This window comes from Molossus molossus, unplaced genomic scaffold, assembly GCF_014108415.1.
Source record: "Molossus molossus isolate mMolMol1 unplaced genomic scaffold, mMolMol1.p scaffold_m16_p_17, whole genome shotgun sequence".
Lineage (NCBI taxonomy): Eukaryota > Metazoa > Chordata > Mammalia > Chiroptera > Molossidae > Molossus > Molossus molossus.
The window spans coordinates 58393493-58407829 of record NW_023425352.1 but is presented as its reverse complement, the minus strand read 5'-3'; the positions used below and the strand labels follow the sequence as shown (position 1 = coordinate 58407829).

The window sequence follows — 14337 nt, the reverse complement described above, 5'->3', positions numbered from 1 at the left end:
CAGTTGCTGCAGCTGCTGCTGCTGGCGGCCGCGGGGAGCGCGGGGCGCGCGCCGAAGAGGCTCGGGCGGCGAGGACGGAGGCGAGGAGAGCCGGAGGAGGCGAGGAGGAAGGACCGGCGGAGGCCCAGGAGGTTCAGCGGCGAGGCGACGCGCTCAGGGAGCAGGGGCTAGCGGCGGCGGCGCTCGGCGACCGGACGCGGTGAACCTGCCGCGGCCCAGTGCGCACAGGGGCGGGGAGCCGGAGCCGAGCGTAGCGGGGGAGGAGGGCTGGCGTCCGGGCCGAGGGGGCTGATTATACATTACTAACGACTTGTCGCCTAATAAGCCAAAAGCCGCTCTTCAGCTGCGCAAGCTGCGCGTGGGGAGGGGGTCCCGGGCCGGAGCGCAGCGCACACGCCTGTCGCACGGCGGGCGGCGCCGCGCTGAGGGCACCCGGACCCGCGCACAGAGCCGGGGCGGGCCCGGGGGCGGTGCAGACCCCGGGCGCGGGCGGCCCGCGGCGCCCCCTCACTTTCTGCGCTCCCGGCCAGCGCGGCTCCGAGCGAGCGGGGCGCGGGCGGAGGAGGGGGAGCTGCCCCCGCGCTCCATCCCCTCCCCCCGGGGCGGGCGGGCCGGTGGCCGGGGGGAGGGCGGGCGGCGCGGCTGGCTGTATATATCTCCGCGCACCCCGCCAGGTCGCGCACAGCGCCCCGAGCCCAGGCACCTCCCCGTCCCCCTCCCCGCGCTCGGCGGCGGCGGCGGCGGCGGCAGCAGTAGCAGCAATATGGCTGTTGATGGGTGTTCGGGGTGGCGCTGGCGGCGGGAGGAGCTCCCCCGAGCCCCTGCGCCGGCTGCCCGTTGCTAGCTATGGCAAATGGTGGCGGCGGTGGCGGCGGCAGCAGCGGCGGCGGCGGCGGCGGCGGCGGAGGCAGCAGTCTTAGAATGAGTAGCAATATCCACGCGAACCATCTCAGCCTAGACGCGTCCTCCTCCTCCTCCTCCTCCTCCTCTTCTTCTTCATCCTCCTCCTCTTCCTCCTCGTCCTCGGTCCACGAGCCCAAGATGGATGCGCTCATCATCCCGGTGACCATGGAGGTGCCGTGCGACAGCCGAGGCCAACGAATGTGGTGGGCTTTCCTGGCCTCCTCTATGGTGACTTTCTTCGGGGGCCTCTTCATCATTCTGCTCTGGCGGACGCTCAAGTACCTGTGGACCGTTTGCTGCCACTGCGGGGGCAAGACGAAGGTAAGGCGCGCCCCGGGCGCCCGCCCCCTGCGCCAGCCCAGCCGCTGCTCAGCGTCCCCCGCAGCCCACCTCCTCGCTGCTCACAGCGCGGTGCCTTTCTCCATCCCTGCCCGCCTTCCCTGCACCGCCGTCCCTTCCCTCCGCTCTGCCTGCGCCCTCGGATCGGGGCAGCGGGCGGCGCGCCGGAGGTGAGGAGTTGCCCCCAGCCGGTGCGCTCCGGGACACGGACGCCCAGTCCTGTTCCCTTGTTTATTGTACGGTTGTTTGCGGCTGCGGCCACGGTGGGGGACGCGCGCCGCTCGGGTGCTGTGGTGCGGGGTAGGGAGAGCCAACCTCGCGGGCAACGAGGAAGCTGGGGGCGGCTGGGGGCGTGCTCCGCACCCCTCGCCTGCCCATGCTCGGCTCCTTGCGGTGGGTGAGAGGGAGCACAACGGCCCGCACTTTAGAAACCTGTTGGGGAGATGGGTTCGTGGAGTCAGAAGAAAGGAAAAACCTTAACCTTTTGCTCTAGGGAATCCCCGGGGAGGAACATGGCCAGAGGAAGTGAGGGGACGAGGGTGGGGGTGGCGGGGTGTCGAGAGAAAGTTGGGGAGATGCACCCCAGATTTGGTGGTAACCCAAGGAGGTTGCTACTTTAGGAGTGTGGCGAGGTCACACATCTGATGTCATCTCCCTCTCCATTCCTTAGATATTCTAGTGGAACATACTCCCCCAGCCCCAACTTCTGGGGCATCTGTATTCTCGCCCCCATGCCACCTCCTTTAGGTCCCTGGAAATGCCACCGGTAGCGTGGAGCTGAAGCGAGAGGTCTGCCCGGGAGACCGCGGAGGCCGCGGTTTCACACCGAGCCTCCTCTCCGACGGTTTCGGGTGGCTGGATGTCAGGTTAAGCTGTTCCTGGCCCAGGGCCGCCCACCAGCGCCGAGGGTCACTTCACTTTATATATGGTTGTTAGGCTGGCTGGTCTGTCGCTGGGTTTCTGCGGACATTCCCCCATCCCGATCGCTGAAGGTGAGGGGGCATAGAAACTGCACAATGTAAAAGAATACTGGAAACAAGTGACTGAGCTGCCTTCTGTTTGAGTAGTTCCCATCCTAGGGCACTTGAGTGCCAGCATTTACAGAGGGAGAGGGGATCAGGGGGGCTAGGGGAACAGTGCAAGGTAGAGGCAGAGCTTGGAATGTTCACACCATTTCTGGGAAAGTTCCCAGGAGGACCCCTCAAACTTCCACAGGGCATGGCAACTTGTCGCAGGCTCCTCAGTTGCTACAGGAAGAGGTAGGGAAACCAGGGGCTGTGGGTGGCACTGGGTGAACTGGACCTTGCTCTCCTGATCATTAATTATGCATCCTGTTGGGTGCTGAAGCTCAGCTGTGTTTTGTGGCAGCAGGTTTGTGTTTGGGAAAACACTGATGTGTTGGAAATAAGGGAGAACAAGAAAAGCCATCACTCTCTTCCTCTCCTCCCACTTCTCCAGAAGCCTGCAGGTGTTGGCCAGCCTGCTTTCTTTGGAGTTGCCTTCTCAGCCATAGAGGTTTCTCCTTACCTCCCGCATTCCAGAGAAGCCACCAGAGGAAGCAGAATCCTAACCATGAGACCCTGAGACCCGAGCATTGCCTGACCCTAACAGCCGCTCACTCATAGGGCCTACTTAACCATCATTTCCTCTCCTCCACCCCCAGTGTCTTCAGCGCTGACGTTGATTTTCCTTTGCAGAGTTTTGTTGTCAGCCCTGGGGGAAAGATAGCTCATGGTTGTGTGCATCTAAAATGTTCTTTAGATGAGTGATTCTGATGAACTTTTTAACAGCCTCCTTGTCCATAAGGAACTGGGCAATCTTGATTATAAGGCAAACTTTTTTTCAACGAATCAAAGTAAGTTTTGGTGTTTTTGTGGTCCTGGGCTTTTAAACAGTCTCTAAAATCTTTTTGCTCTAGGGGATACATCAGTGCCACTGCAGTACCTTGATGAAATGCTAATCATATTGTTCACAGAAAGAATCTCTTTCCTGAATGATGACCAAGCACAACTTCTGTCAGTTTTCTCAAGAAAAATAGTTTTTGGCAATGATCATTAGAGAAATAAAACGATCCCTATATACTAGGCTGTATTTTGTAGCTCCAAGACCTGCTGAGTTGACATAACTGGAAGTTTCTACAAAAAATCAGAGATCCTTGCAGTTGATTGGAAAGAGAGGCGATGTAGAACAAGGTCAGGTCACTTTTGATGCCATTAGAGTTCATTTTAAACCATGCCTAGAACCTCTTAATACCTGCCCCTTGATTTGCGCAGTTAAACTTAGTGTAGATAGCTCATCACACCCACTGGTAATAACTTAGACCTTTTATAAGTTCTTTCTGCCCTTGATGTCTGTTGCAGTCATGGTTTTTTTGTTGTTGTTCTTTTTGTGTGTTTTTTTTTCTTCCCAACATTCATTTTGCTTTCCAAGTATTTGGTAGTAGAGAAGAATACATTTGGCTTGAACTTGGAATAATTATTTTACTACTGGGTTTCCCAAGCAAACCTAGGCTGCTTTTCCACAGAATTCTACTGGCCCTCAGCGGTGTTCACCCTAACCTTCACTCAGTCCCAACATAGTTTGACCAGGAGCTGGAGTCCATTGGAAGACTGGTCTTTTTAGCACCAGAAATTCCGTGGGAGATAAATTTCAGCAGGGAGCTGTGGAATCACAAGCATTTGGTCCCTGGGTTTGCACCATCCTTTTTGATTAAAGGAACCTGGGACTGTGGGTACATCATTAGTACCTTTGGCCTCTGAATCCCAAATGGTGAATGACTCTATTATTTTGAAAAGAACTGTATGTGGGAAATAAAGGAAGAAAATGAATTACATTTCCCCCTGTTGGGAACCTGGACACAGTCATCTCGACACTGTGTTCTTTGTTGTACTTTGTCACTTTGTTTTTTCCCTGTTGAGTCTCACTAGAGCTCACTCTTCACTAGGCCTTAACATTTTGAGGTCCGATCCAGTAGCAGACTGGGGTGAACAGGGAGCTCTGGCAGCCTGAATGAGGCATGACCTTGAAGAAGTCATCTAACCTCTCTGGTCTCTCTTTTCTTGTGTTTAAAATGTGGAGATTGAATTCTGTCTTCTCGTGTCCCTTTCTGCTCTGACTCAGGGTCAGGAAGTGGAAGGACGGTGGGCAGTCTCTAGCTCAGAATGTGGGTTGCAGTGGAGCAGCCGTTCCCTTAGGAGCTCAGCCTCGGAGCGCTCCTGTCTTTCCTTCCGTCTCCTGCTCCTTGTCCAGCACAGTCTCCTTTCCTTTCAGTTCATCTGGGGAAGCTGAGGCTAACTTCCTGTGGAGCTGCGGTTTGCCTCGGGGCCTGCATGGGGCAGGCATGGACTGCCTCCTGCTCTCAGTTCGAGCTGTCCTCCCCGTAGAGGCCTGGTCGAGGCTGGTCTGCACGTAATGAATTATTGAGGTATTGTCTCCATGGCTGTGTCTGAAAAAAACAACACGTTTTCTCCGTCAGGCTCGTGACTAATACAAATATCAGATCCCATTACAGCTTGGTAATTACCCAGGGTCTGGCCTGACGCATCCAATCAGGGCTGGAGCTTCAGGGCCTCTGAATTCTTGATGCCACATTGGCCCTGGTGCCTCATCTCATCCTGGGGATCAGCTGCATCAGACAACCTTCGCATACTTCTTTCTGATGAGCTCACCTAGGCCTTGGAGAAGTTCTCGGGTCCCACTGCAGCTGACCTTCCCTTATCCTCAGCTTTTGCTTCTCGTGCCTGGCTCTCTCTATGGAAATACACACTTGAGTGGAGACTCTGCAGTCAGGCCCAAGTGCAAATCATGGATCTGCTCTTATGAGCAGGGCACCCTTGTCTGGCAACCATGTCAAGCCTTAATCTCGTCGTCTGTGAAAGAGTGTAATGGTGCTTACTTCGTAGGCTTCTTATAAGGAGTGGCAATAATGGGTGCGCGGCATCCAGCACCTGCCTGGCATTTAGCAGGCCTCCTTAATGGGTGCTCCTGTAGCTCCATAAGGTGGTGAGTTTCTTTTCTCTTGATTCCTTAACTTTTGGTCCCTGTAGGGCACAGGCTACAACAAATAGACATTTTGAGCCAAAAGGAATCTCGAGACCCTGAAGTCGGCTGTCTAATAACCAGTTAGAGTCAGAGTGAGATTTGGGCTCATGGTTTTTGGCTGTTGCAAGGCTGGCAGATTGGGGAGGGGCAGCCAAGAAAGGCTCCGTGGGTGAAGGCCTGGCAGATGGCTGGTGCTTTATGGTGGGCACGTCCCTGGACGAGCATGGACGCGGGGGGCCCCAGTAGCTGTGTGCACGTCAGAAATGAAAGGTTTGTTGGGCAGGTGTGGCTGTCCACCTTCCCTTGAGAAGGAACCGATTCCATCCCTGTGAACCCCTGGACTCATACACCTGTTCCTCAAATAATGTAAGTTTCGTAACCAGGATGCTCTCTCTACCTGGATCAGTTTTAGTGTTTCCCGAAGTGTGTTCCGTGGAGCACTTGCCCTTGAAGTTAACCTTGTGAATAAAGTGGGGAGTCCTGGCACACCCGAGCGCCCCCTTGGAGAGTCCAGGCTTGGCGAAGGCCTGCAGTGGAGACACTGATTGAACTGCTCATGACCGTGCTCACTCGGAGCAGCTAGCCTAGATGTCAAGCCTGCTGTGCAGTACCCGAGAGTCAGCCTGTGACCTTGGGCAAGGACTTTCCTGCTTTGTTCCTCGGTTTCCTCATCTACAAATTGGGGATCGTAATAGAGCACATCCCTGTGGGGGGATAGGTACTCTCAGTGCCCCATTTGCTAGGAGGACACAGTGACTGCAAGCCATGGGCTGCCCTCCTGCCAGTGCCCGGGGGCCTTGTCTAAACAGGCATCAGGAGGAAAGGAAGAGCTGCCCTAGCATTTGGCCTTGGGGAGGAAGGATTCCAAGGCCAGGACCGAGTAGGCCTCTTTTTTCCCCTCATCACTGTCTTCTTCCCTGAATGGGGACATTCACTGGGTGCCTGGTAGTAGGAATAAGTGCTTGCCTTGTTGTTTTCTCCCTGTTGTTTTCACCCTCACCCCTCACCAGGGCACCAGAAGTCTAGTGCTGAAGCGGTCAGGTTGGCATCGGATTGCAATTTCAGGACCTTCTTTCCAAAGTGGGCAGCTGGGGTGTCCCAGCTCACAGCGGCAGTGGCCATGCTAACCTGTGCATCACACAGGCAGCACCACCTTCCTGGGACTCCAGAGCTGTGGAGCCCTTGGCGGGCTGCCTCTGGGGCTCCTGGGAAAAGAGCTGTGTTTGTGTTGCAAGGCCACAGCTCCTGGGGCCCAGCTGAGGACTCTGGTTTTCACGGAGTCATGCCTGGGGGTCAGGCGAGATCAGACCCCGCCGCGGGATCTCTGAGATTCCACAGTCATTCTGTGCATAGTAGGGAGCAATGTGTCTCCTTTGTAGAAATGCCTCCTGAATGGGTGGAATCCTGGCCCTGGGCACCGTGGAGAAGGAAGCTCAGGGGCTCCACCCGCAGAGGCACACACGGTGTTCTAGCCTTCTGGATAGAAGGCTCAAAGAATATTCATTAGTGGTATCAGATCTCCGCATCCAGGGGCTGGATAGAGCATCTAGTCCGGCTAATGGTGGGGCTTCTCACACCTTAATATGCGCATGAGTCACCCGAGGAGCCATTAAAACACAAGGTTTGATTCAGAAAGTCCACGGTGGGACCTGAGAGTCTGCATTTCTGACAAGACACTGGCAGTGCCCACGCTGGGCAGACCACAGCAGGAGCAGCAAGGGTCTGGTCCACCCCTCAGCCTGCAGGCAGTTCCTCCCTGAAGATCGGCCTATTTTTAAATATGGAAATTCCCCACCCTTCAGAGTGGAAAGGGATGAGAAGAGGAAGGTTCACTGTGCCAGGACAGCTGGGTCGAGAAACCTGCTCAGGTCTCTGAGTTGCTGCGGTTCAGCCTGGGCGCTTACCGCTCAAGTTGCTTGTCCGTGCGCCCGCTCCCGAGGAGCCCCGAGGAGCCCGCAAGCCTGCTGGCTTGGGGTTGGGTTGTGGCGGCCAGAGCAGGGTTCTACAGGGTTCTACAGAGTGTGGTCTGTGTATTGCCATCACATGTGGGCTTTGCTCATGCCATTTGGTCATGCCGCCAGAGGGGAGACTTTCTGAAGTTAGGATGGCAACCCAGCCAAACCACCTTCTTGCAAAATTAAAGGCGAGCGCTGCGCTGTGGTGATGCTTCAGGAAGACAGCTGCTGGCCACTCCCTCTGGAGCGTTTGAAGTCAGTGCACACAGCAGCACTGCCGGCCTGATTTGCCATAGGGACCTGGGTGGGCCTTCCTAGACAGAGGGTTCAGCTTGAAAGGGTTGAGCTCCAGACCTGGTCACGGAGTGGGCAGAGACGCGTGGCACTGTGCTGTGCAGCCCTCCAGTGGCACCTCTCAAGAAGTTCAGCCATTGAACTTGAAAGTAGCTCCTTCTCTCACCATCGCAAGGTTTTTCACAGCTCATTCTGTTAGGGACGTTTTCCTTGAGATGTGCTTTTTGTATTGTTCCACTGTCAAAGGAGAGAACCTGGAATAAACTTGGCCCATGAGCATCTCCAGCAGCCCAAGTGAAGAAAGGCTTAGTGTAATGCCCAACACACAGTAGGTTTGCAAATCTCATGGTTATTATGGTTGTTATATTTGCTTTTATTGCACCGTAAGTGCATACTGTGTACTGAGCAAGGTGCTAAGGGAAATATAAGACCAGACCCAGTTCTGACTTTTAGTTGACAGAGTGGGAGGGGAAAAAACCTGTTACCTTCTCATGGGTATGCGCATGTCTGGTCTCAGAGTTACCTGCAGACCCCTTGAGGGCAGGAAGTGAGTCATATCAATGCAAGTACGGGTGTGCTGGGAGGGCCCTTTCCGAGCAGTTAGCTGGGAGCTGCGTGAGAACGTGGCAGGTGCAGATACATTTCCCTGTGTTTTATTTGGGGGGGTGGGCTAATTTGTTAGAAGTGACGGAGAAATTCTAGGCAAATGGGTGGGTTGATTTGGTGACAAAATGACGTTTTCTTCATTCCTGGACTCTACCCATTCATGCTGCGCGGTCTCTTGGCCAGTGGGTGACAAGGGTTTGGGTCATGGCGAGCTGTTGTTTGTGAGGGCACATGAGTCAGGCAGGGGACGAAGGGCAGCCTCAATAGAATAGCTGCTTGAAGATGAAATTTGCTTTGTTTTTGGCATTATTAGGTGATTGTCTTTGGGACATTATGTCTAATTGCCAATTTGGCAATGTAATTGGCGCTCCAGGTCCAGAATGGATATACTTAACATCATCAAGCTGAGCCTCTCGGAATCATCTCCCTATAAGATCTCATTACCTGTATGACTAATGCTTCTTTCCGTGGCCCAAGGTGAAGTTATTCATAATGTCTCTGTTTCTTTGTATTCTTTATGCTATTTCATTGTCCCCTACCAGGTTTTGTCAGGGTCCCAGATCCCACCAAGTCCAGCAGCAGAGGGACTGAATTTTGGAGGTTGGTGGACAAGTAGGGACTTGATCTTGCGAGTTTAGAAGCACATGGAATTACAAAGTCCTAGGGTGGAAGGGAGCTTTGGGGCCCGGGTCCTGCTTCCCCCCAGAACCAGGGCTGGGAGCCCTCTGCCCCATCGCTGGAGCAGAGTGTCCATCATCTCCGGAGGCCACCACTCCCCTGGAGACCCCTCCTCCACAGAAAGAATGGAAAGATCTTTTTCCTTGAATTAGCCCCTCTTTGCTTTGGTTCATTTCCGCTACCTGTGGGACATGTGGATGATAGATTTCAAATTCTAAATCCAACCCAGGAAGGCCCAGAGCTGGGAGGTACTGAGACGTCAGCACTGCTGTCGAGACATATAACGTCCTTACCTTGTGCTGCTGCTGTGCAGGACACCTCCTTTCTGTCTCACGACTCACCGGTGTCCTTCTCCTCTTGAGGTGTCCCTTTGCTCCACTCTTTAAAGTTGGGAAGATGGCCCATTCTGGCTGTTGGTTCTTGCAGTTTGCCCTCTGAATCTGTCTGCTCTTGTCAGAAGCGTGGGTGGAGGTTCTGGCTACCCTAGGGCCATCAGATCGCTTCTTTATTTCTGGCACATGCCCCGTTTCCAAAGTTCATCTTCCTTTACAGTTTAGTGCTGGATTTGGCCGAGAGCAGATGTGATTTTGGGGCCATGCCAAGAATCCAGATGTAGATGTGGATCCTTTGTTAAGAAGCTCAAGTAGGGCTCTGCTTTATGTGTTGGCCTTTTCTAAAGGAGAGAGAACAGACAAATCTTGAGCCTCTTTCACATCATTTAAATATAGGCGCCACCTAGAATTGAAGATTATTCCTGCCCAACTGCTTATCTTTTCTCTTCTCTTGGGCTTTGAGATGTTATCGCTGCCATTTTCCTTGTTGTACGGAACAGAAAGAAACGAAAAAGGAAAGGGGGGCATACAAGAGGAGGAGGTGAGGGAGGGCAGGGGTCCAGGGAGTGTGCCCACAAAGTAAGTGAGAGCATCTCTTATGGAAGCCAGAAGGGGGATACATATGTAATTGGATGGGTTTTGTTTTTAGTCCCTTTGTCTTACTAAATAAATCATGACCACTGACCTCACTCCTGAGCAGCGAAGCATTGTATAAAGACCAGTGGAAAGAGTGATTTCACCTTAGGAAGATTTTAGCTCTTCTGGTGAGAAGTTCCATCTAATTAATTGCTCCATGGAGCTGGTGGCCCTGTGGCCCTTGGCCCTTGGCCCAGACACTAGGGTTCTAAGGCTTCCTGGGATCTTCTTTGTGGGCTGTTACCCAAGAGCAGAATCTCACTCCTCTTCGTGAGAAGTTGCTGCTTGGAGTTGTGACTTTGGAGAGTGGACTCTTTGTGGCTCTGGAAGGTGAAGAAATGGACGTGCAGCAGTAAGCAGACGGAGAACTCAGAGACAGGAGGCTCTCGGGCCTGCGGGGAAGATCTGGAAGAGGGGGTTTATCCAAGTGTGGGGATTTTCAGGACCAACCTTAGCTGGCAGCAGCTTATACATTGTTTCTTCTTTGTGCATGTGGAGCACTTTCCTCGCAGCACTGTGGGAATTGTCTAGTTGCCCTTGAATCACAGCCATTGGCCCAGTGGGTTGGCTGTGGCAGCCGCAGCTGGTCAGGTGGGAGATTCTTGAGGAATATAGAGACGACGTCTCTGCTAAACCCACAAGAAAAGTGACTGGCTTGCCTCAGTCTTAAAACAGAAATTCTTTTCTTAAGTACACGTGCAACCTGTTTGCCCCATAAGATTTCTTTTTCAACTTTAGTGTTTTACACTTAATCCTAAATACACAGTATATTTATTGTAGAAAATGTAGTTATTGCCGAGAGGCATTAATAAAAAGGGACACCTCACAGCCACTAGCATGGCTGCTGTATCAAAACCCAGGAAATAACAAGTGTTGGCGAGGATGGGGAGGCTTGGACACATGGTGCACTGTTGGTGAGGATGTAAAATGATGTGGCCACTGTGGAAAACAGTACGGTGGTTCCTCAAAAAATTAAAAATAGAATTATGACCCAGCAGTTCACTCTGGGCATGGATCCAAAATAAGATATTTGTACACCTATGTTCACAGCAGCATTATTCATAATAGCCCAAAGGTGGAAGCAACCCTAGTGCCCACTGATGGATGTGGTGTAGACATGCAATGGATCAGTCAGGTTGAAGAAGGAAGGAAGTATTGATACCTGCTACAACATGGATGGACCTTGACAACATTAAGCTGAGTGACATAAGCCAGACCAAAGGGACAAATACTGTCTGGTTCCAGTTACATACAGTATCTGGGGTAGTCACATTATAGAGACAGAAAGTAGGTTGCTGATAACCAGGGGCTGAAGAAACGAGGGGTTGTTTAATGGGTATAGCATGTCAGTTTTGCAAAATGGAAATGTTATGCCTAACAACATGAATATGCTTAATACCACTGAACTGTACACTTAAAAATGGGTAAGATGGTAAATTTTGTGGTGTGTCTATTTTACCACAGTTAAAAAAAAAAAAAAAAAAGGAAAAAAATTCCTTCAGTCCCACCTCCTAGAGATGACCAGTTATCTTTGGGCACATTTTCGTCCCAGACACATTGTCACTGTGGTGCTCCACGTTGGTTGGCAGGGTGGCCGATAGTCTTCCTCTACCGACTGGCCAGTGGCAGTCCCATAAGTGCCCAGGTTGGCCTTGGTTGGTTTCGACAGTATCCACACTGCAGCAGGAGAACAGACAGGAGAACCCTCTTTCTGCCCATAGACTCTGGTTTAATGGTGTTTATTCTCAGGGTGAAGTGAAAGCACCACTGGATTTTTGTTTTGGTGTCTTAGGCTGGTCATTGTCTCTGGGCCCCAGTGTTTTCTCGTGTTAGCGTGCTCTCCCACTCAGTGATTGAATATGTAGCCATTTCTTAAACCATATTTCATTGCTCCCATTTTTACCTGATAGAGAACCCAAGAGCAAATTATTCAAGGAGGTGGGCCCAGGGAGCAGTTCTGGTTCTGCTATAAACCACAAGAGTGACATTTGATGGACATGTACCCAAAACTTGAGTGTCAGCTTTGATGAGATGGCATATTTAAGAATTGCAATCTGGGGACACAGACCCCACTGGACATACCACCAACTTGTCATTAAAATAAAATCTCAGAAATAGGTTTTCGTTACTTCTAAGGATACAGCCATTCCACTGTGGAGGTTTCAATTTTCAGCTTTGGTATGGAGGAAAAGCTGAAGACGTCTCCAATTACAGACCAGGCTATGGCAGGCTGTCTTTCTTGAGGTTGGGCATAAAAAGAAACATCTGATTAGAGAGAACGTCATGCAAATCAATTTACTTTGATGCTTTTTCTTAGCCCACTCCAGAAGCAACCCCACAACGAGCATGTTCATCTCAGCCCTGTCCCACAGGACATCGCAGCCGCCAGAGGAGGGCCAAGGTGACCGTGGCTTCTGTGGCCGAGGAGAGCGTGTCTGCAGGGCTGACCCCCACGTATTCAGTAACTTCTGAACTCACTGAATAGTCTCTTAGGTTACATACCATGAATTAGATTGTGCTCCCGGGGCCACGTATTGAATTTTACCCTGTCACAGATACCCTGCATGAACACTTCCCAGATCCACAGAGTCCCAGGTAGCTCTGGGGTGTGATTGAGTGAACTGATGATTGTGTAGGACTCGAGGAAGCCCAGACAAAAACTTCCTCAGCTTTTTCTATCTTGTGGTTTAACTCTCCTTGGGGGAAGCAGACATTCTACAAGTATTTCTTACAAAATTAACTAAAAATTCAAATAGTCGTTAATGCAGCTGAAGTGCTGAATAGTTGATTTATGGCCATGAACCAGAGATGACAGAGAGTTTTAAACTCTGGGAACCGTTTTACTTCCCAGTGACAGGCAGTGCGAGCATGCGGCTTTTAATTGGCTCCTTCTTTAAATCAGGAGTTGAAATGTTATCATGCAGATCTCTCCTGAGCCGCATGGAAACTAATAAAATCATGAAGGCTCCTATTTGTATGCTATGAACACAGACTGTGATGAAACTGAAGCAGCTATCTCCAGGGATGATGCTATTTAAGTGCTAGGCAGGGCTTGGAAACGGTTTTAATGGTGAAAAGAGAAACTGGCAAATGAGACGTTCCTGTTCTTCCTCCCAAGCCCGCCAGCGCGTGCTCTCTGCCCTCTGTACTTCCCGACCCAGAGAGGACGAATTGCAATATATCCTGTCTGTCGTCTGCTTTAGGAAACAGCATCTGATTCTCAAACATTCTCTCTCAGCCTTTCCTCGTCCTGCTCAGACCCCGCACTGGTCTCCACACGTACTGGTGTTCTGCTGTGGTAAGTCTATGTGGACTGGAGTTTTTCTTCGGGAAAAAAGAGAAAATTAATAAATTTTTTGAGTAGTTGCTATGTATCCAGCATTGTGTTAAGTTCCTTATGTTTATTATGTTATTTAAACATCAAAAACAATCCTATGGTGTGAACACTTTTATAATCCCCATTTTACAGATTACAAGATTGAGGCGTAGAGAAGAAAAACATTTATTTTATTGTGTGGGGGGATAGCAAACATTGAATGCTTACGATGTGTCCGGTAGTTTCTAAGCTCTTTCAATGTATTACCTTATTTAACCCTCATAACAGCCCAGTGGTAGGTGGTATTATCATCCTCACTTTACAGATGAGGGAACTGAGGCATTCAGAGGTTGAGTGACTCGCTCCAGGTCACACACTGGTGAGGGGCAGAGGCAGGTTTAAATCCAGGCAGCCAGGCAGAAGAGCCCCTGTGCGTGCACACCTAGAATTACCTCCTGTAGTGGTAGGTCCGCTCTGCTCGGCGCAGCCCTGCACAGAGCGGAGAACTGAGGCCACAGGTAGGACCGGAGAGGAGTCAGTGTGTTGAGACTCAGGCACTGTCCCCAGATGAGATGTGAGATCCCTTAGACAAGTTCAGAGAATTCAGTACTATCAGGGTAGAAACACTAACCTTAAAGGTTACCTAGCCCTTATAATCTCGCCGAGTCTTGGTTTCCCTGCTGGAAAATGGAATTACCTGTGTCTGCTGGGTAGGCAGGTGTGCTGTGTGCAGCTCGGGGGCTGCCATGAGACCCACGCAGGTGACCCATACTGTGTTAGGGTCTGTGCACCATGTCCCTGTGCTGAGGGTTTGTGGAGGCACTGGGGCATTTTTCTGAGTATTGGTCCTCCTTGATAAAAACAGTTTTTAATATTAACACATACATGGAAGGTCTTCGGAGCAAGATGCAGAATTCAAGTAGATTTTAAAGACATAGAGAGAATGTGTGTGTGTGCATGCACACGCATGCACACAAATGCAGGAGATCCTGGAGGATGGGAAAGTTTGACACCCACCAGCAAATCTTGTCATTAAACTGTGATCCTAACCATCCTGATGGGAATGATGCCTTATTATGTCCACATGCTGTCTGCTCATATCTCAGACTCTGAAACTGTGTTATCAAAAGAATGGGAATTCTGTGAAAAGCAAGTAGATGTATCTGGATTCCCTGATCTGTTATAAATAAAAGTGCATTTCAGATGTTGGTGGGGCAGAGGATTTAATCTGCACACT

At 51.3% G+C, this 14337-nt stretch overlaps 1 protein-coding gene across 13 annotated transcripts in view; it reads left to right on the top strand.

The window, feature by feature from the left end:
- Positions 1-674: 674 nt before the first annotated feature.
- The window catches only part of KCNMA1 (potassium calcium-activated channel subfamily M alpha 1), a 701914-nt gene continuing 688251 nt past the window's right edge, over positions 675-14337 (top strand). For all 13 annotated transcript variants that reach the window (XM_036264760.1, XM_036264756.1, XM_036264758.1 and 10 more), the window contains exon 1: positions 675-1224. In XM_036264760.1, coding sequence (XP_036120653.1) covers positions 847-1224 — 378 coding nt within the window. In that variant the 5' untranslated portion in view covers positions 675-846. The remainder of the gene's footprint in view (positions 1225-14337) is intronic.